General features: G+C 64.1%; 2 protein-coding genes across 5 annotated transcripts; one reads left to right on the top strand and one right to left on the bottom strand.

Moving 5' to 3' along the window:
- Positions 1 to 883: 883 nt before the first annotated feature.
- Plppr3 (phospholipid phosphatase related 3) lies at positions 884 to 7,161 on the top strand. 2 transcript variants are annotated; one of them, XM_058579263.1, is made up of 9 exons: positions 884 to 955; positions 1,236 to 1,357; positions 3,957 to 4,034; positions 4,512 to 4,697; positions 4,783 to 4,924; positions 5,016 to 5,211; positions 5,298 to 5,355; positions 5,421 to 5,594; positions 5,758 to 7,161. In XM_058579263.1, the coding sequence occupies exons 2-9, from the start codon at positions 1,283 to 1,285 to the stop codon at positions 7,102 to 7,104; spliced, it is 2,256 nt and encodes a 751-aa protein (XP_058435246.1). In that variant the 5' UTR covers positions 884 to 955; positions 1,236 to 1,282; the 3' UTR covers positions 7,105 to 7,161. The 2 variants fall into 2 exon arrangements, with proteins under 2 accessions (XP_058435246.1, XP_046300352.1); XM_046444396.2 differs by lacking the exons at positions 884 to 955; positions 3,957 to 4,034 and having other exon boundaries at positions 963 to 1,357.
- Positions 7,162 to 7,425: 264 nt separating this feature from the next.
- On the bottom strand, positions 7,426 to 18,143 carry Ptbp1 (polypyrimidine tract binding protein 1). 3 transcript variants are annotated; one of them, XM_046444397.2, is made up of 14 exons: positions 18,015 to 18,143; positions 16,810 to 16,840; positions 13,802 to 13,877; positions 13,078 to 13,397; positions 12,821 to 12,991; positions 12,637 to 12,747; positions 12,397 to 12,571; positions 12,119 to 12,196; positions 11,256 to 11,404; positions 10,135 to 10,168; positions 9,659 to 9,751; positions 9,355 to 9,571; positions 9,063 to 9,140; positions 7,426 to 8,978 (listed from the first exon to the last, which is right to left on the bottom strand). In XM_046444397.2, exons 1-14 carry the CDS (start codon positions 18,020 to 18,022, stop codon positions 8,846 to 8,848), a joined length of 1,674 nt encoding a protein of 557 aa, XP_046300353.1. In that variant the 5' UTR covers positions 18,023 to 18,143; the 3' UTR covers positions 7,426 to 8,845. The 3 variants fall into 3 exon arrangements, with proteins under 3 accessions (XP_046300353.1, XP_058435247.1, XP_046300354.1); XM_058579264.1 differs by lacking the exon at positions 18,015 to 18,143 and adding an exon at positions 17,375 to 17,396; XM_046444398.2 differs by lacking the exon at positions 12,119 to 12,196.
- Positions 18,144 to 20,059: the final 1,916 nt, after the last annotated feature.

Here is a 20,059-nt window from a genome sequence, read left to right on the forward strand (position 1 = left end):
AGAGCGGCCGCACACCGGGCGCCCGGGCGCGCAGCCCCTCAATGGAGAGAAAACCGCGGGACTGTCAGGGTATGTCCCTGTTGGCAGCAGGTCAGGGGCAACTGTCCAGGCACAGGCGTGCAGTGCGCGTATAGGAGCCAGGGAATAAGTGCACAGAGTGGCTCCCCGCCAGGTGGGCCTGGCGACTTGGGGAAGTGGCCTCAGCTCCTCGGGTCTGCGGTGAAACGTGGGGTCAGCAGCCCTCACCCCACAGGCCGTGTGCGCCCAGCGGCCAGCTCCGCCCAGGCTGCCCGCCGCCCCCGCACCTCCAGGCGCCGCACCTGGCCGCGGTGGCTGAGAGGCCCCTGCAGGCCGACGGGCTCCGGCCGCGGGCAGCACGGAGAGCGAGCCTCGCCGCCTCCCGACCAGGCAGCTTTGTCTCCGGGCGCCCGGGGAGCTCGCCCTGGAAACGGGCGCCGGCGGGCGGCGGGTGTCCCGCACCCGGGGCCGCGAACTGGGCAGGGGGCGGGCGCCCGAGAGGTGGTGAGAGGTGGGCAGACGCAGGCCCGCGCCCACCGTGCGTCAGGGGGCCCCCAGGAGGCCAGGCGGGAGCGAGCGCCCGCGAGAGGCCGCGGGGGCGCGCAGAGCGGGCCGCAGCCCCGCAGCCCCGCAGCCCCGCAGCCCCGCAGCCCCGCAGCCCCGCAGCCCCGCAGCCCCGCAGCCCCGCAGCCCCGCAGCCCCGCAGCCCCGCAGCCCCGCAGCGGCGGCCGCCCGGGCGAGGGGCGGGGCGGGGCGGCCCCGCGGTGGACGCGCGCTGCGCCCCCGAGCGCGCAGACAAAGAGCCCGCGCCCCGGCCGCCGCGGGTCTCCGCGGGACCCTCCCTCCGGCCCCGCCCCCGCGGGGAGGGGCCGCGCTTTGTGCTCGCGACGCCGCCGCCCCTGCCGCCGCCAGCTCCGCCGCTCGGCGCCTGCCCCAGGTGAGGGGGCTGCGGACGCGGGCGGACCCCACCCCGCCGCGCCCGCGACCCCAAGCCCGGGCTGCGCCGCCCTGGCGAGAGGAGCAGCCCCCGGCCTCCTGGCTGGCTCCTTGGACCGCGCTCCCGCGGCAGGGTGCCCAGAAGCCTGACTGCGAAGCCGGGCCGGGGTCGCCCTCGGCTCCAGCCTGTTTCCCTGGGCCCTTCCTGCGCGCCCTTGCCCGACCCTTCCCCGCTGGCCACCGGCTACCCCCAGGGACCAGTCTGCACGCCTCCCCTCTAGTGTGGCTTTGTTCCTCTCCGACCTCGGCCTACGGTGCCCGCGACACCATGATCACCGCCAAGGAGAAGAAGAGAACCCCCAAGGACAGCATGACGCTTCTGCCCTGTTTCTACTTCGTGGAGGTGCGTGGGGGTCGCGCTGGTGAGGCCGCAGCTCCGCCTACCTTCAGTGACCCCAGTCTGGGAGGCAGGAGTGGGCCCTGCTGCCACTGGCCGCCTTGGGCGGGGCAGACCAGGGAATCTGGGGCTGGGTGGGACCTGGGAAGTGGGCCGGAAGAGATGGGCTCTGCAGGTCGAGTAGGAGTTCTAGAGGCACCCAGGGGACAGTGAGGGCACATGCTGGGAGGTGGGACCTTTAGTCAGGGGTGCAGGTCAGTAGCTGGCCTGGAGGGGCTGGTGGCTTGGAGGCCAGAGGAGGTGGGGCTGGAGCCTGAGGTGGGAGTTCAAGGCCTCCCTTGCTAGTCATTTGGCAGGTGCAGCACCCCTGTCTCAGGCGGGAGCCCCCCACTTCTAGAGTGGCGTGGGTGGGAATTATCTACAAAGACGCCCAGCCCTAGGAAGGGTCTGGCGGACGGGTCTCCCAGGCGCCCTGCGGGGCACGGCTTCCGTGTTGTAGAATATCTGCTTGTCTGTCTGTCTGTCTGTCTTTGTTTGGTACCAGGGACTGCACTCAGGGGCACCCAACCGCTGAGCCACATCCCAGCCCTTCTTTGTATTTTACTTAGGGACAGGGCCTCACTGAGGTGTGTAGCGCCTCGTTTTTGCTGAGGCTGGCTTTGAACTCGCAATCCTCCCGCCTCAGCCTCGCAAGCCGCTGGCATGATAGGTGTGTGCCACTGCGCCCGGCTGTGCTGGTTGTTCAAGATGAGGTTGGTGGAGTGGGGCCCAGTGGCAGAGCACCTAGGTGGCTAGCATGTGTGAGGCCTAGGTTCAGCACCACACGAAGATAAATAAATAAAGTATCGTGTCTGTCCATAACTGAAAAAAACAAACGAAAGACTGATGGGTGGACTGCAGCAGGTCGGGGCTCCCTCCTTTCGTTTCTAACCTCTGCAAGTTGCCTTCAGACCTGGTTTACCCTTATTTCACCCTCACTCTTACTCACCTGCAGTGCTGGCATGGAGCCAGGACGTCCTGACACAGGCAGGCCCACCACCGAGCTGCACCCCAGCCCTGGTGTTTTATTTTGAGCCAGGGTCTCACCCAGGCTGGCCCCGACCTCTGGAGCTGTTGAGGGTCAGGCGATGTCCCTTCTTCCTTTTTGTCTCAGCAGCACATTGGCAGGACACCTTTGATGGCAGCAGCCCCTCCTCTGGGCTACTGTGTGCTTTTTTATTTATTTATTTTAATATGGTGCTGAGGCTCGAACCCAGGGCCTCGAACGTGCTAGGCAAGTGCTCTCCCACTGAGCCACAGCCCCGGGGCCACTGTGTTCTTAGGTGCTGTGATGTTCAGCTGAGGGTCACCCGAGTGAGTGAGGGGTGGGTGGAGGGGATTAGGAGGCTTTTGCAGACTTTCCAGGGTGGTGGGCTCTTTTGTGGGACCCTACATGGCCCCATGGAGCCAGGCCATGCCTCACCAACTGCTGCACCCACCTATGGCCCAGCTGGGATTCTGCCTCCATCATGACCTGGTTTCCCTTCCCCTAATTAGAGCTCATATCGGATCTGGCCTCTCCCCAGCCCCAGGTCCTGCTGTGGCTCCCAGGTGCCCAGAGGGTTCCTCCCCAGAGTCTGGGCCACCTCCCCATACCCTGCTTGCCCTCTGTTAGCATGCTGGTGAGCAGGGCGTTGAAGTCAACTTGCCCGAGACGCCCAGCATCACGGGTGGGATCCACAGAGAACTTTAAAGCAGCCCTTTTATTTTTGCAGCCTCAGGACTTGATCAGGGCCTCTCACGCGTCAGGCGAGCACTCTTCTTCCTGAGGTACAGCCCAGGCCTTGCTGAGGGCTGGGAGCTCGCTGGCTGCAGCCAGCCTGGCGGAGAGTGGTGACAAGAGACAAGGCAGGCCTCGCAGGGCCCGGCCAACCACCAGGCGCTTTTCACCCACTCAGACGGGGGAGACCAGGTGCCAGCCCAGGAAGAGGCTGTGCCTGCCTCCTGCTGGGCCTTACCTGCAGGCAGAGGTGTTCAGGGATGCCCCTTGGACAGGAGCCCAGCTCCTCAACACAGTGTCCCCTAGGACCTTCAATTTCAGTTTGGCCCTGACCTTGGGCCTGGGAGTCTGTCTGCAGGTTGGAGTAAGGGCCAAGGCCACAGGTGGGCTTCACCAGGTGGCCAGGCCCCTGAGACACATGCTCTGTGCCCTGGGGGGGAGACTTGTGAGCCCGGCCTAGGCTGCTGCTGCCTGCACCTATGACTGTCGGCCCTGCAGGGGGCGAACGAGCGGGCCCTGCCCTGTCCTCCTGCCCCTGGTCTCCAGGAGACCTGCTGCCCCATGGCTCTGGGCCTGGCTGTCCCGGCCTGGCCACCTGCCCTCTGCAGAGGGTGGAGAGAGCGACAGGAATACCTTGTGCTCCGTACGTGGGTTACATGCTGGGCTGTGGGGACGGCAGAAGCTGGACAGCCACTCCATGCATCCTCTGGAGGCCATTCTTGGGGCTGTGTGGTGTAGGTGGCTCCTGGGGGAGGGGCCTGAGAGAATGAGGCAGACAGGGACGTCGAGGGAGGCCGTCCCAGGGAGGCCTGGCAAGATGGGGTATCTAAGGGAAGCGCTTCCCAGGTGGGGGCAGGAGTGTCTGAGATTCCTGTGCTGAGAAAACAGGCCGGCCATAGGAACGGACGATGGGTGGATGGACAGGTGGGCGTGTGGGTGGTGGACGGGTGGGCGTGTGGGTGGTGGATGGTGGCCGGGTGGGCGTGTGGGTGGTGGATGGTGGCCGGGTGGGCGTGTGGGTGGATGGACGGGTGGAGGGTGGGTGGTGGATGGGCAGGTGGGTGTGTGGGTGGTGGATGGTGGCCGGGTGGGCGTGTGGGTGGATGGACAGGTGGGCGTGTGGGTGGTGGGTGTGGGTGGTGGATGGTGGGCAGGTGGTCATGTGGGTGGTGGATGGTGGACGGGTTGGCGTGTGGGTGGTGGATGGTGGACGGGTTGGCGTGGGTGGTGGATGGTGGACGGGTGGGCGTGTGGGTGGATGGGCAGGTGGAGGGTGGGTGGGTGGCAATGGAGAGACCTGGCTCGAGGAACTGGTCTCTGGGTGCTGGAATGACAGGCCAGCTGGACGAGGGTGGTCGTGCGGCTGGGCAGGTGGACAGTGACCTGCCGTGTCTGCTGCAGCTTCCCATTGTGGCGTCCTCCATTGTGTCGCTGTACTTCCTGGAGCTGACCGACCTCTTCAGGCCCGCGCAGGTGGGCTTCCAGTGCTATGACCGCGCGCTGTCCATGCCCTACGTGGAGACCAGCGAGGAGCTCATCCCCCTGCTCATGCTGCTGAGCCTGGCCTTTGCGGCCCCAGCCGCCTCGGTGAGCGCGCTGGGGCTGGCCGTGGGGACGTGGGGCGCGGCCCCAGCCCCAGCCCCAGCCCGCCTGACCCCTCCCTGTCGGGCAGATCATGGTCGGCGAGGGGCTGCTCTACTGCCTTCAGGCCCGGCTGTGGGGCCGCGGCGGGGCCGATGGCGGGGCCGAGGGCAGCATCAGCGCTGGCGGCTGCAACTTCAACTCCTTCCTGCGGCGCACCGTGCGGTTCGTGGGTGAGTGCTGGCATCTCCCCTGCTGCCCGGAGGGCCCATCCAGCGGGGCAGTTGTGCCTGCTGTCCCGGCCCTGACCCCCTGACCCCGCAGGCGTCCACGTGTTCGGCCTGTGTGCCACAGCTCTGGTGACCGACATCATCCAGCTGGCCACTGGCTACCATGCACCCTTCTTCCTGACCGTCTGCAAGCCCAACTACACTCTACTGGGCACGTCCTGCGAGGCCAACCCCTACATTACGCAGGACATCTGCTCTGGCCACGATGCCCACGCCATCCTGTCGGCACGGTGAGCCACCACCCTCCACCACCCCCCGCGCCCCTGGGATTCTGCCTCCATCATGACCCGCGGGGGCTCACGGGTCGCTCTTGCAGGAAGACCTTCCCATCCCAGCACGCCACGCTGTCTGCCTTCGCCGCCGTCTACGTGTCGGTGAGTGCTCCCCAGCCCCCGCGGCTCCCGGGCACTGGCCAGGCCTGACCCTGCCCACCCCCTAGATGTACTTCAACTCCGTCATCTCGGACGCCACGAAGCTGCTCAAGCCCGTCCTGGTGTTCGCCTTCGCCATGGCCGCCGGCGTCTGCGGGCTCACCCAGATCACCCAGCACCGCAGCCACGCGGTGGATGTCTATGCGGGCTTCCTCATCGGGGCGGGCATCGCTGCCTACCTGGTGAGCTGCCGCGGGGCTGGAGGGCCGGCCCTGCGAGGGGGGAGGAGCACGTCCTGCCAGGGGGAGGCTGCCCCTGTCTGTCCTGGGGTCCTGGTGCCCAGGCAGGTGCGTCACCGGCCAGGCCGTCACTGGCAGGAGGCTCACGCTCCCTGTGTCCTCCCAGGCCTGCCACGCGGTGGGCAACTTCCAGGCCCCACCCGCTGAGAAGCCCGCGGCTCCCCCACCCGCCAAGGACGCGTTGCGGGCCCTGACCCAGCGGGGCCACGACTCAGTTTACCAGCAGAATAAGTCTGTGAGCACAGATGAGCTGGGCCCGCCAGGGCGTCTGGAGGGCGTGCCGCGTCCTGTGGCCCGAGAGAAGACGTCACTGGGCAGCCTGAAGAGGGCCAGCGTGGATGTGGACCTGCTGGCCCCCCGCAGCCCCATGGGCAAGGAGCATTTGGTGACCTTTAGCAACACGCTGCCCCGAGTCAGCACACCCTCGCTGGACGACCCTGCCCGCCGCCACATGACCATCCACGTGCCGCTGGACGCCTCACGCTCCAAGCAGCTCATCAGTGAGTGGAAGCAGAAGTCCCTGGAGGGCCGTGGCCTGGGGCTGCCTGATGAGGCCAGCCCTGCACACCTGCGTGCGCCCGCAGAGCCCATGGCAGAGGAGGAGGAGGACGAGGAGGAGGAGGAGGACGAGGAGGAGGAGGACGAGGAGGGGGAGGAGGAGGAGGGCCCCATCCCACCCTCACTCTACCCCACGGTGCAGGCACGGCCAGGGCTGGGGCCACGTGTCCTGCTCCCGCCACGGTCGGGGCCTCAGCCGCTGGTGCACATCCCTGAGGAGGGCGCGGGCCTGTCCCCCAAGAGCAGCGCTGCCGTGCGTGCCAAGTGGCTCATGATGGCCGAGAAGGGCGGGGCCCCCGTGGCCCCCTCGCAGCCCCGCGTGGCCAACCCCCCTCGGCTGCTGCAGGTCATTGCCATGTCCAAGGCCCCGGGTGGGCCGGGACCCAAGGCAGCAGAGACAGCCTCGTCCTCCAGCGCCAGCTCTGACTCCTCACAGTACCGCTCGCCCTCGGACCGCGACTCGGCCAGCATTGTCACCATCGATGCGCACGCACCCCACCACCCTGTGGTCCACCTGTCGGCGGGTAACGCGCCCTGGGAGTGGAAGGCAGCGGGAGGTGGGCCCCGGGGGACGGAGGGTGAGGCGGGGTACGAGCTGGGGGACCTGGCGCGTGGCTTCCGCGTGGGGTCCAAGCCACCAGGCGTGTCCCCCGGCTCATCAGTCAGCGATGTGGACCAAGAGGAGCCACGCTTCGGGGCCGTGGCCACTGTCAACCTGGCCACGGGAGAGGGGCTGCCCCCACAGGGCGCAGCAGACGGAGTGCTGGGGCCAGCCAGCCGCGAGTCCACACTGCGGCGGCAGGGCGGCGGCCTGGTGCTGGGCGAGCGGGAGGCCGGCGAGGCAGAGGCTGAGAGCTATTTCCGGAGGATGCAGGCCCGCAGGCTCCAGGACTGAGGCAGAGGCCACCTAAGGCCAGGATGGGTGGGAGGCTGAGGGCTGGGATCTGGGTGGACGGAGGGGCGGGGGGGCAGCTCATGACCACATCAATAAAGAAGGCGATGGCTGACATCAGGTCCCGAGTCGTCTGGTCTGTGCGGGGCCCAAGGCCAGTGGGCAGCAGGGTCTGGTTCTTTGCCCCTGCAGCACCTCTGAACAGGAGGGACGTGGGTCTCAGCCCCCAGCCCAGGGAAAAGGAGGGAAGCAGGTGGCTGGATTCAGAGAGGAGACAGCAGCAAAAGACAAAACATGCCCCAAAAAAGAGGGAGATCAGAAGCGCAGGGTAGAGAAGAGATTTATTCACGTCCAGTACAGACCCGCCAGCTGCCTTCCACAGCCTGACAGCAAAGAAGAGGCCTACAGGAAGGCAGGTGTTATAAAACGGCTTTAATCGAGTTCTCTCATGACAAGCCCGGGACGGGCAATGGAATGTGCTCGTGGCCACTGCGCTCCACGTACAATACTGAGCCTGCGGTCGCTGTTATCAAAATACACATCACCGTAAAAACCCGACGCGCCCTCCATGTCTCTACAGGTATAAAAAACCATAAATATTTACACCCTTGTCACACTATGAAACTGGGGGTCCGAGGAGACCGGCCCTGCTGCTGGCGCAGTGGGACCAAGGCGTCCCCCAGGGTAGGGTGGGGGTGGTCAGGACCTGGAGGTCCACCGCCTGGAGTCCCAGCGTCAGAGCAGACAGGAACAAAAACACGACTTTGGTCCAGAATTTGAAGGAAAAGGGGAAAAATAACAAACCCTGAAAGTTCTAGAGCTGGTCTTCCTAGGCAGATCTGGGGGCTGAGTAAGGCCACTGAGGCGGGCGGTGCACGGCCGGGCCCTGCCGGAGGCTGGGTCCTGCCTGTGACTGAATTGATTACAAAGAATAAAATAGAAAGTACAGCATACAAAGTAATACCAAAGAGAAAGCTCACACTCATACCACTGGATCCTCTTGCTATAAAAAGGTACTTAAAACTATTTCTTTTGCATATAAATGAAAAAAGATTAGGATATTTGGTCAACTGGAAATATTGCTAGGCACAGATGTCTGCAACCACATCAGAATATGATACAAAGATTATAACAAAAGGCTAAAAGCTCAAGGAGGCTGGGTTGGTGCCCTCTGGGCCTGGCCGGGCGAGGGGGACCTGGGTGGCTGGAGGACATGGGGAGAATCATGTCACTTGATTACATGGGGGGGGGGGGTGCCAGCCAGCCCTGCTGGCACCTTGGGTCTCCACTCCCTCCCAGCACTGGGCACATGATCCGTGGGAGCAGGAGGCCGCTTTGCGTTTGCCTGGAGCAGATCCCCGCCCCGGGTCCCTGGGTCCCCTTGGGTGGGCGTGCGGCTGCAAGGCAGGCAGGTTTAAGGCACGAGGAAGCCACGTCGTGGTGGGGGCGCCCCCCGTGGGCCGCACGCCCAGCACGCCCTGCAAGGCAGGGCGCAGGGTCTGGCCTGGCCTGGCCTGGCCCCGGGCGGGTGGGGGACCCCTGCCGCAGTCCCCGAGCGCCCGAGCCGTCAGTCACCGCAAGGTCAGCAAGGTGAGCTAGATTTAATTTTTTTAAAAACAGGTAAACTGATTTCTCTTTAAAAAAATAAAATCTCTGGTCTGTTAAGGTCACTTCAGCTGCTTCTTAAAGTGGCTTTTCTCTGGAATGACGGAAGCGGCTCCGGAGCCCGGCCAGGGGCTGGGCCCTAGATGGTGGACTTGGAGAAGGAGACTCGCAGGTGGTGGTTCTCGCCCAGGTCATGGTTGTGCAGGTCAATGAGCGCCTGCACCGCCTCCTCCACGGAGCCCATCTGGATCAGCGCCATCTTGCGGTCCTTCCTACAGCACAGCAGGCCAGCTGGTGGGCACGAGGCAGGTGGGTATGGTGGGGAGGGGAGGCAGGGTGGGGAAGCCCCTACTCACTGGAAGAATTTGAACCCCTTGACCACGCCCCCGTTGCTGGAGAACAGGACCTTGAGGTCTTCCTCCGTGATGGAAGGCCTGTGGGGAGGAGGGGTGTGAGCAGGCACCTGCAGGGACCTCCTGCATCAGAGGCCAGGGCACATGGGACCCCTCAGAGATCAAGGGGAGAAGTGTTGACCACGGGGCCGGAAATGGCCTTGAGAAGACCAAGAGGCTCTGCGTCCCACGCCTGCACTTGGAGGGGCTGCTGAGGCAGGATGGGGGCGCCTCCCTGCGGGGTGCCTGGACTCACGGGATGTTGGAGAGGTGCAGGGTGGCGGAGGGCGGGAAGATGTTCTGGAAGTTCTTGGAGCCGGGCTTCTTGAAGCGGTGCAGGGGGGAGTTGCCGTAGTCCTTGGTGAGGCCCTGGTCCTCCTGGCCCTCCCGCGGCAGCTGCACGTTCTGGTGCTTGGACAGCGTGATGCGGATGGGCTTCCCGTGCAGCTTGTGCCCGTTCAGGTGGCTCATGGCTGGGAACACAGGGGCACGTGACCAGGGGCCCCAGCAGGCACCCCCATCCCCCACCCTGTGCCTGCCCTGGGGCCTGGGCCTCTTACCCAGCTGGGCCTGGCTGCCATCTGCCATCTGCACCAGCGCATTCTCCTTCTTGTTGAACAAGATCTTCACCCGCTGCACGTCCCCATAGACGCCTTCGGGACCCAGGGACAAGGCCGTGAGCGCCGGGCCCCGCCCGCCCTCCAGCCCCTGTGCACCCCTTAAGGCTTGCTCAGCCTGCTGGGGAGCCTGCGCCTAGCAGCCCAGGGCCCGCTAACAGGAGCGCCCACGTCCAGCCAGGTCCTAATGTCCGGGACAGGCCAGCTGTCAAGAAGGACCACGTTCGCATGCTACTGACACGCTTAACTCTTGGAGAAGCATGCAGGGCGGTAACCATGCGCGACTACGGGTGAGACGGTTGCAACCGGAAGCAAACCACGTAAGGAGGCAGAAGGCCAAACGCAAACTCAGGGCACATCTCAGGGCGTAAAACCATCAATTAAATGAAAACAAGGTAATAAAAGTGGGAATAACATACCGAAAAGAATAAAGAGGCTTTGGGGTGTGACTCTCTTTAGAGGACAGCAGAGCAAGGCAGCGAAGGGACAGGGGGAAGGGAGAGGTCAAAGGGGCGAGTTGCCATCGTCCACCACGAGGAAGACAGTCCCCGCAGGCGTGCAGGTTGATGGTGATGAGTTGCCAGGATGTTAATATTCAAGGGCAGGTTGTTTCCGGAGAGCAGGGTTTGAGAGGGGAGTTTGTTTTTATTTATTTATGTTTTGTTTGTTTCAAGCAACAACAGGAAGCAGAAGAACCGTGCAGTCAGTTGGCAAAGAAATTCCGGATCAGGGCAAGAAAAAAAATAGGGAAAGGGGAGAAAAGAAAAAAGTAGCAAAAAACACAGGTCAGTAAATACGTAAGGAAACCAGGCAGTGTCCCAGTCACTCGCGCACACGCAACGCTCCACCTGGGGAGACGGCAGGGAGAGGCCAGGCACAGGCTGTGCTGGGACAGGCAGCAGCGGCTGCTGGTCCACCCCCACGTGCCCTGGCTCCGGACAGCTGCAGGGACGTGGAGCGCACGAGCAGGGACTGTGGGGACGCCAGCCCTGCCTGCCTGGAGCCCAGGACGCCAACAGAAGCACCACAGACGAGGAGTGCTCTGAGATGCCGACTAGGTCCTGTCCACCAGACTCACACCCTGAGCCCCGGGCATCTTGGTCCAGCCCCAGCTGTGTGGACACGTTCACACTGGCAGCTGAGGTCTGTGTGCAAGGCGTACGTGGCCAAGCACCCCGACCGCCGGCAGGCCCAGGGTCCCCTGCTGCACCTGCTGGGCGCACACCTAGCCTAGCCCTCCTCGATAAGTGACAGGAGATATTTCAACTCAGAGCGTCATCAAATTGAAAATGCAAATGGAGACGGCAGGGAAGACAGGAAACTCAGAGGACCCTGGGAAAGGCGGTAAGCAGGAGTGATGTCGCGACACACAGCAGACTCCAGCAGAGCGAGGCGGCCACGCAGAGCCTGAGGAGGCCGCTGCTAGGGGCTCTGAGTTGGAGACTCAGGCCCCGCCCGCATGCAGCATGGCCACTGACCCTAGGGCCCAGCATACCCTGCTCACGCTCTGGGAGAAGTGGCCTGGGAGGGACCCACGTACCTCGGGGTTGAGGTTGCTGACCAGCAGGACGGAGTTCCCAGCCCCGGCAAGGCCTGGGATGGCGATGCGGCCTGCAGCAGCCGCGGCAGCTGCTGCTGATGGAATGGCCAATGGGGCCAGGGCTCCGTGCACGTTAGGGACAGACAGACCTGGAAGGGAAGAGGCAGTCAGGAAGTGAGCACAGGCCCTCCACCGGCCACCAATGGGGCACAGAGGCCCCCTCCTCATGCACAAGGAGCCACGGGAGGAGGCGCCAGGCTCGAGCCCTGTGAGGGGTGCCCGTGGGCTCCTCCGGGCGCCAGGTGCAGCCCCAGGGCCCCAGGCCCTGGGCCCTCTGCATGCGCCACAGCACGGAAGCCTGGGTCCGAAAATGCAGACATGGGCCTCGCAGGCAGGCCCGACAGGACACGGCGTGCGTGCAAGCCACGCCGTCCTCCATGCAGACGCAGCACGCACTGCTCGCACGCGGCCACGATGGCCGGAACGACGCACACGTGTGCCGGCCGCCGGCTCATGCTCCTCAGCGGAGGCCATCGCTTACCAGGCCACTCAACAACTACTAGGGACACATCCCTCCAGTTCGTCCTCGTCCTCGCCCGAGTGCTTGAAGGGAACCAGACCACAAGACTGACCGGTTAGAGGCTTTCGCCAACTCCAAGGCCCGACTCACGGGCTGCCGCCCTGCCCTGCCCTGCCTCTCCGCTGCCCTGTCGAGCCGCCTCTGCGGACGCGACTGCCCCTGCGGCTCCCTTCCCCTCTCCCCGGCACTCGCCAGGGACCAGCCGGCCACGCTGGCTGCCGTGGAAGCAGAGCTGCGTGGAAAGGGTGAGGCATGCAGTCGCTGGGGCGGCCGAGTTGAGTACCTGTGGCTGGAGGAATTGCAAAGGTGGGAGGGAACCCAGCTCCTGCATACGGAGAGGCTGAGATTATACCAGGTGCACCTAGAAACAAAGAGACACTAATCACTGCACCCACAACCTGCACCCGAGAGGGGCAAGAGCCTCGCGGGCAGGTCCGCTGCTCTGCAGGGCTGGCGTGCCAGCGGGAGCTGCTCCCGGGGGCCTGAGGGCGCTGACTGAGCTACACATCCCACCCAGCCTGTGGCCTGCGCGCGTTGTGCAGGGTCAGGACGGCGTCTCACCGAAGGCCGCAGCCATGGTCTGGTCCAGCGAGGGCTGGCTATCCCCAGAGGGCAGGTCTGGGCGCGTGTAGTCGCGGCTCTTGTCGTTGTTGTATTTGACGTTGAGGCTGGTGAGCTTGGAGAAGTCGATGCGCAGCGTGCAGCAGGCGTTGTAGATGTTCTGCCCGTCCAGTGACTGCAGGGAGAGGCGGGTCAGCCATGGCCGGGCCCCAGGGCGAGCCTCCCCAGGAGGCCACTCACCAGCTTGGCGTGCTGGGCGCTCACAGGGTCCGCGTACTGCAGCAATGCCTGGAACTGGTTGTTCTTGGTGAATGTGATGATCTTCAGGACTGTGCCAAACTTGGAGAAGATCTGCGAGGCAGGGCAGCATGAGCCTCTGCACCCCAGGGAGGTGGCCCCCGGCCCCGGGCTCCTGCAGCCTCACCTGGTGCAGCACGTCCAGGGTCACAGGGTAGAAGAGGTTCTCCACGATGATCCTGAGCACGGGGCTCTGCCCAGCCATGGCCATCCCAGCATCCACAGCAGCGGCCGAGGCGGCCAAGGCCAGATTCCCCGACTGGACTGAGTTCACGGCCTGCAGGGCTGCCTGGGCCCGCTGTGGAGGCAGCACTGTGAGCCCCCTGGGGTCGGGCCCCCAGGATCGCTGGCCCCACCCCGCCCCACCCTCCACAGACCGCATACCGCTTGGTTGGGGGAGCTGTCAGTCTTGAGCTCCTTGTGGTTGGAGAACTGGATGTAGATGGGCTGGCCACGCAGCACGGGTGTCACCGAGGTGTAGTAGTTGACCATGGTGTTGGCCGCCTCCTCTGTGTTCATCTCAATGAAGGCCTGGTTTTTGCCCTTCAGCATCAGGAGGTTGGTGACTTTCCCAAAGGGCAACCCCAAGGAGATGACCTCGCCCTCTGTGACATCGCTGGGCAGCTTGCGGATATGGATCACTCGGGAGGGGACGCCCGCACTCCTGCTGTCACCTTTGAACTTCTTACTGTCATTTCCATTTGCTGAAAGGGGCGGGGGGTGGGGGGGGCTTGGGGTTGCAGCAGGAGTCTGTCCTCCCCTGAAGCCTCCTCCCTCTCTGGCCAAGGCAGAACTCCCAGGCCCTATCCTGGAGGGTCCCCCTCCTGCTCCCAGGGAAGCTGGATGAACTGGAAGCTCGAGGTCAGGACTGCCAGGACCCAGTTTCATACACACATCTGCCTGTCTACCTCCAAGAGGAGCTGGCAGTCAAGCATGGCCTAGGAATTCTGTGCCACATCTGGCCTTAGATCTGCAGTGTGGACACCAGGCCACAGGGAATGAACTTGGAAGGAGCAAGCTCCAGTCCGGCTAGGACAGGCACAGCACGACCTTAACCAGAGCCACCCCCAGCCAGCAGGCTGCGGAGGGCACTCTGAATGGGGGTTACCTGCGGAGGCGGAGTTGCTGCTCATGATAAAGGGTCCGTTAGTGACACACGCAGAGAAAAGCTCGTCAGATCCCCGCTGGAAAACAAGAACAACACCCGAGCTGCACTCCCTCAGAGACCCCGCCTCACACCACCCCAGCCCCACCCAAGAAGGCAGCTGCCCGGAGCCTGTCTGCAACTCCCCCTGCACCAGGATGCCCAGGGCTCCCAGTGGGCAGGTATGTGGGCTGCAGGCTGGGGCAACCCCACTGGCACCCTCACCATGGGCCTGGGGCACATGCCAGCAGCCACAGGGAGGGGACAGACTGCACAGCCCCCCACGCGTCTGCCCACGAGCACACAGCTGCAGCCCTGCAGCCAAAGACTGGCGGGCGTCTCGCTCCCAGCTGAGCTGCTGGCAGCTTCCGGGGAGACAAAGCTGAGCTGCCCACTGTGCTCCAGCCCCCAAGCCTGTCCTATTTTCCAGCTGCCTGAGGAAATCCGACCCTCGGCCTCAGCACACTTTTGCAGCAGTAGAGACACTGCCCCTTTATGCGTCAGGCAGGCAGTGCTACTCAGTGGCGGGCAGCGGGGTGACTGACCAAGCCTCAGGAATCACTAGGAGACCGCTCTTGGGTTAGAAAAGCAGTTGTCTACCTGATGCGGGGCTCAGATTCAAAACGTGAAACTGGAGATGACCTGGAGACAGTCCTTAGGTTGGTTACCCAGGAAACGAAATCAGGCCCGAGGACCCCGAAGACAGCACTACCAGCACACCCTGGCCCTGGCCCTCTGTCTCTGAAGCTGGCCCAGCACACTCTGGCCAGCCTGTGGCGATCTGGGGGCACTTTGGGCTGGAGAAGCGGATTGCTCCTCCTGCGCCACACAGGACTCATCTCTCTGCCTCCAGAGCCACTGCTCTGAAGGGGACCAGCACCGACGCCAGACAAGCACCAGGTCCTGGCCCCTGCCCAGTGCCCCCAGGAGCTGTTCTGGAAGTGATCACCCTTCAGACACTCATGCCTCCTCACCAGGTCCACTGAGTAAGCAAATATGGAGACCAGGAAGAAACTACAGCCGGGAGAAGAGGCCAAGGCACAGCTACTGCCAACCCCGCCAGCACCAAGCATCATACAGAGGCAGCCACCAGGGGCCACCACTCAGACCTTCGGGCCCTGTGTCCACCAAGAAGGCCTACTGGTCCCCAAGGCAGCGTCAGGGCCAAAGAACAATGCAGAACCAAGCAGAGCTAAGGCCCAGGTTTGTGCGAATTAAGTGCAGATCAGGCAAACCCAGGCCCACCTGGGGCTTCAGCCTAACCAGTCCAGTAAGCAAAAGTGGAGTCACAAGAAGGCTCAGGAGGACTGGGTTGTGCCTGCTGAGTATCAGTGGCTACAGGGAAGGAAACAGAGTCAGAAAACAATGGAGTACCTGCTACGGGCAGGCACTCCTAAAATGTAAAGCTCCACCCATCCCCCCCCCAGACACCCCCCAGGAAGTTACTCCCTGCCCACGGCACACCCTCCTGGAGGACTAGGGCCATGCTGGGGGCTTAAGGGACATCTTTCACCTGAGCTGCAGTAGTGGGCAGAGCTGCACTTCCTAGTAGTGGCCTCCTGGCTGAGCCCTAATGGTCTTCCCACAGGCAGGGCAGGCGCACCCACAACTGTCTGGGGCAGACAATTCCACGCCCACTGGGGCCACGGGCTCAGTCTGAGCAGCACTCCACACAACAGAGGCTTGGCCAGGCAGCCCAGGGTCTCCATGGAGGGCCTCTCCCAGCAAATGTGCCTTAGTCACGCACCAAGGGAAAAGCCCACGCTTGAGGAGGCTCAAGACCTCCTGTACCAGCACACCAGGCCCAGCCTTCACCAAGCACCTCCTGGGGCGTGCCTTTCCACTGGCCAGAGGCCTCACACCCCAGAGCCCTGCCTCTATCCTGTCCAGGTTGGCTTTGGTGCCATCAGGGAAACCAGACGCTCTTGAGCAGGAGTGGATGGTCCCCCAGGAAACCTCGAGCAGAGAGCCTCAGGCAGAAGGAGTTACTTCCAGCCAGACCATGCCCAAGTGAGCACTTCAGATGCCAAGCCCCACAGCTCTATCTGCAGAAAGATCCAACATGTAGACAACAGCCCCCTAGGGAAAACTGAAGCCCAGTCCAGGAACACCAATCATTGCTTTGCAGCCACAGTAGCCTCTCCAGGAATGAGCCCCAAGGACAGGACAACTCCCAGCTTTCTGTCACACCAAACAAGAAGTGACACAGCTGCTCTGCTTCCCACACCAAGGACAGGCCGCTTCCTTCTCACAGAGCCCTGCAGCTCTGGTCCTGAGCAACACCTGACCGCTAAACACCCGTCTGCCAGCTGGGCCAGGTGGCTCACACCTGCCATCCTGGCTATTTGGAGGCTGGGGCAAGAGGATCATGAGTTTGAGGCCAGCCTGGGCAGCTAAATGAGACCAAACACAACCAACCACCCAAAACTACTGCGTGTGAAACATCAGCTCCTCCACTTCTTTCTGCGTCAGGACATACTGAGATGGTCTCAGGACAAAAATCACCTGATAACTGACAACAAGGCCCCTCCTGGATCACAACACCAACCCAGACATCCTGCCTCAACTAGGAGAACTCTGCGCACTGGACCTCACTCACTCCCACTGCAGAGCTCTGGACACATCAGACAGCTCCCCTCCACAGCGCAGGGGCTTTTTTGAATTTGGAGACTGATTCCCAACAAAGAAGTACAGAGTCCTCAGAGTGTTTCACTGAAACACACAGAGCTGGGAGCCAGACAGTGCCAAACCATCAAACCTGCTGGCTGAGAACTCACACCATGGCCTACACCTTGACAATCTGATGTGGACAGGGGTCAAAAACTCCTGCCGGTAAACCCTACCAGCCGATCCAGCTTGTGAACCAGGAGGAGTCGCTTTAGAAACACAGCCCTCCACTCTAAGCCAGCAGGGGACAGGGCAAGCCCAGAGCTCGGCACAGTGCAACCAAGAAGAAAGTGAGCTGTGCCTACCTTCGTGCCAACTGCTATGTCTGGGACGATGCTGTGGAGAGAAAAGGAGAGATGTCAGCAAGATGTGCAGCCAGGGGCAGAGGCCAGCAGGGCCAGCCAGGAAGCTTGAAGGGGCTGGGAAGTGAGCGGTCCACTTACTCAACTTGAAAGGGGCCACCATTGTCCTTCAGCGCCCCTCCCTCCCAGCAGGACCCCAGGCCCCGCCTCTGGACGGTGCCCAGAGGTAGAGACAAAAGACACTCCCTCCAGAGCCGGGGCTGGCCTTTAAAGTTCAGGGCTGCTGTTTGCTTTCTGTAAAAATGGAAGCGCTGGGAGAGGCCGCAGGCTTCCGCCCCGGCGGGGGCAGGGGCCCCGCGGCGGCCCGAGCGGCCGGTTCCAGTTAGCCAACTTAGCAGGCGAGCCCCAACACAATCCGAGTTACTCATCAACCTGCTCCGCGTGACCGGACTTTCTCCCTCGCCTCCACCACGGCCCGGAGCCGGCGCCCGCCCGCCCGGGCCCCCGCGAGCCGAGTCCCGCCGTCCGCCCCGGGAGGGAACCCCGGCCTCCCCACCAGGCTGAGCACCGAGGCCGGCTTCGACACGCTCCCCGCGACGCAGCAAGGCACCACTTCCCAGACGCGCCGGGAGCGCCGTGCAGCGGCCCGTCGGCAACCGGCCCGCGAGGTTGAGACCCTGGCCACGCGCGCCCCCGGCCCCGGGACCCCGCCCGACCCGGGAGAGAGCCCGCGCGGCGGGAAAGGCGCGCGCCCCCGCCGAGGGCCGCGCACGCGCACCGGAGCCCAGGGTGCACGGGCGCACGCGCGCGCGGCGCCGGACGGGGCGTGCTAAGGAACTTCCGCGCGCCCGGAGGCGGCGCATGCGCGCATGGGGGACGGGAAGCGAGTAGGGCCGCACGACGTCGTGGCGGATCGGACACGGCACACCGGGGCCGCGCGCGCGGAAGGGCGGGGAGAGGGCGCGGGGCAGCATGAGCTCAGAGCCCGGCGCGCAAAAGCCGGAAGTCCACCAAGAGGCGATCCGGAGACAGGCCTCGGAGCCAGGGCGCGGCCCATCCTTCCCCGCAGACCAGGTCCCGCGCGTGCCACGCGGACCAGAGACCCCGCGCGCGCACCAGCCCGGGTGGCAGCGGAGAAAGTCCGGGTGGGGACGAAGGAAGGGCCGGAGCGCGAAGAGAATGGCGGGCGCGGGCGCGGCGCGACTTACCCGTCCATGGCACACAGAGCAGACCCGCAGGGGACGGAGTGGAGGCGCCGGAATAGCAGGAACCGACCCAACGGCTCCGAGTTATAGACTCACAAGATGGCGGAGACGCCCGCACACGTCCCCCGCGCGCGCTGCCCATTGGCTCCCGCCGCGGCCAGGGGCGGGGACAGTCCCGCTGGTCTCCGCTAGTGCCTCTCAATGGCCAGGAAGCCGCTCAGGGGGGTGGGGCTGAGAGAGGTAGCAGGCGGCTATTGGAGGAAATGGCCGTCCTTCAGGGAAGAAGGCGGAAACGACCTGTGAAGTAGGGATAGGGCGAGAAAGGGTGGGAGCACGTGATGGCTTTTGAGCCAATGGGCGGCCTGCCACCCGGCGTGTGGCTTTGCGGAAGAAGCCATCTTGAGAGTGGGTACGTGGCGTGTCAGGCGGCGAGAAGCGTGCTTGCCTCCGGCTGCTGCCATCTTTCAAACGGGCAGGGGCCGTACGCCCGCTGCGTGAGGGCAAGGGGAGGTGTGTCGCCATCTTGGAGTCGGGCAGGAAACCTGCAGTGCTCCATCTTGCCTGTGGGCACAGAGCCAAAACGTCGGATTCATACCGAACCTTTGCTAGGGGACTGGCGCGGGGACCTTGGAACCTGCGGGCGCGGCGTGATCCTGGAGTCACCGCCGACTCTCCTCAGTTCGCCCCAAAGCAACCAAGTCCGACCGCGAGTGCAGGGGTGGGGAAACTGAGGCCTGGAAGCAGGGTGGGCAGCTGCAGCTGGGGAGACGGGCCCGGACGCACGCTCGGCCAGAGTGGAGTCCCGCCCCCCGGGCCCCCGCCCGGCGGAACGCCCAGAGTCAAGCCCGGGCCCCGCGGGAGCCCGCCTGCCCCGGCGCTGCTGCCCTGTTGCGGGCCTGGCCGCGGCCCAGCTGCCTGCGGGCCCGCTGCCAGAGGATTCCAGCCGGGATTAGCGGCGGCTGCCGATTTCCACGGAGGCCCCCCCGGCCGGCTGCCGGCCGGACCCCGGAATCGCTAATCAGGAACGTCCCGGTGGATTTAGGAGAAGCCGCGGTGCACGCCCGTGGATTTGCGCGCCCCGGGACGCCCGTCCGGGCCCTGGCTGGGGCCACCAGGGCCGGCTGCTCGTCTTTGTTCCCTGTGAGGCTGGTGCCAGGGCGGGCTCCACCCTCGCAGACAGGCCGGGGAGGGAGCCCAGGTGGCAGCCAACGTGGGTGGAGACCAAGCGCCATGCCCAGGTCTCAACCGTCAGAAGCGCATTGAAACCCACTTATGGCCCTCCCGGGGCTCCGTGTTGCTCACGATGCAAGCCACCCCACCTTCAGCGCCCTCCAGGGTTCCCGAGGCCTTTCACACAGGCCTCGCAGGCAGGCTCTTCCGTAAACTTGCCAAGCTCCCTCTGCGCCCGTCCTGGGGCCTTCACACGAAGCTCCCCGGGCCAGGTGCGGGCTTCTCCCCAGCTCTGCTGGAGCTCCTGACCGCGTGAATCAGGCCAGCTTCAGGTGAACTCTGCCAGGGACTCTAGAGAACAGGATGCGAGGGGTGGCCTTAACCAGTTCAGCCAGGGGTCACCTTGTGTCTCCTGCAACCCTGAGTCCTGCCACTCAGAACTCCGCAGGGAGGGGGCCACTAGCCCACCCTGATCCAAATTCCAGGTAACTGCTCCTCACTAAGGGAGGGCAGGCAGGTCCTGGACTCTGGTAGCCTGGGCGAAGCTGGACTCAGACCAAGTGCCAGGGTCCTGTTCTGTTTTTGGTCCTAGGAATTTGACCCACCAAGTCACATCCTCAGCCCTTATTTTGCCAAGTTGCGGGGACTGGCCTGGAACCTGAGGCTGCCTGAGCCTCCTGCGTCACTGGGGTGACAGGCCACCATGCCTGTCCTCCTATGGACTGTTGGCATTGCAGTTAAGGGCCCACCTGGGTGATCCAGAAGTGGCCTCATCTTGAGGCCCTAAATTGGGTCTGCAAAGACCTTTCCCAGTGCATGTGTGCTCACGCCTGCGGGGGACGAGGGTGGACGTGGCTGTTTGGAGGCAGCCTCAGCAC

The sequence above is a fragment of the Marmota monax genome, unplaced genomic scaffold (genome assembly GCF_021218885.2).
Source record: "Marmota monax isolate L192 unplaced genomic scaffold, Marmota_monax_Labrador192_F-V1.1 WCK01_AAM20220418_F8-fsc00102, whole genome shotgun sequence".
Taxonomy (NCBI): Eukaryota; Metazoa; Chordata; class Mammalia; order Rodentia; family Sciuridae; genus Marmota; species Marmota monax.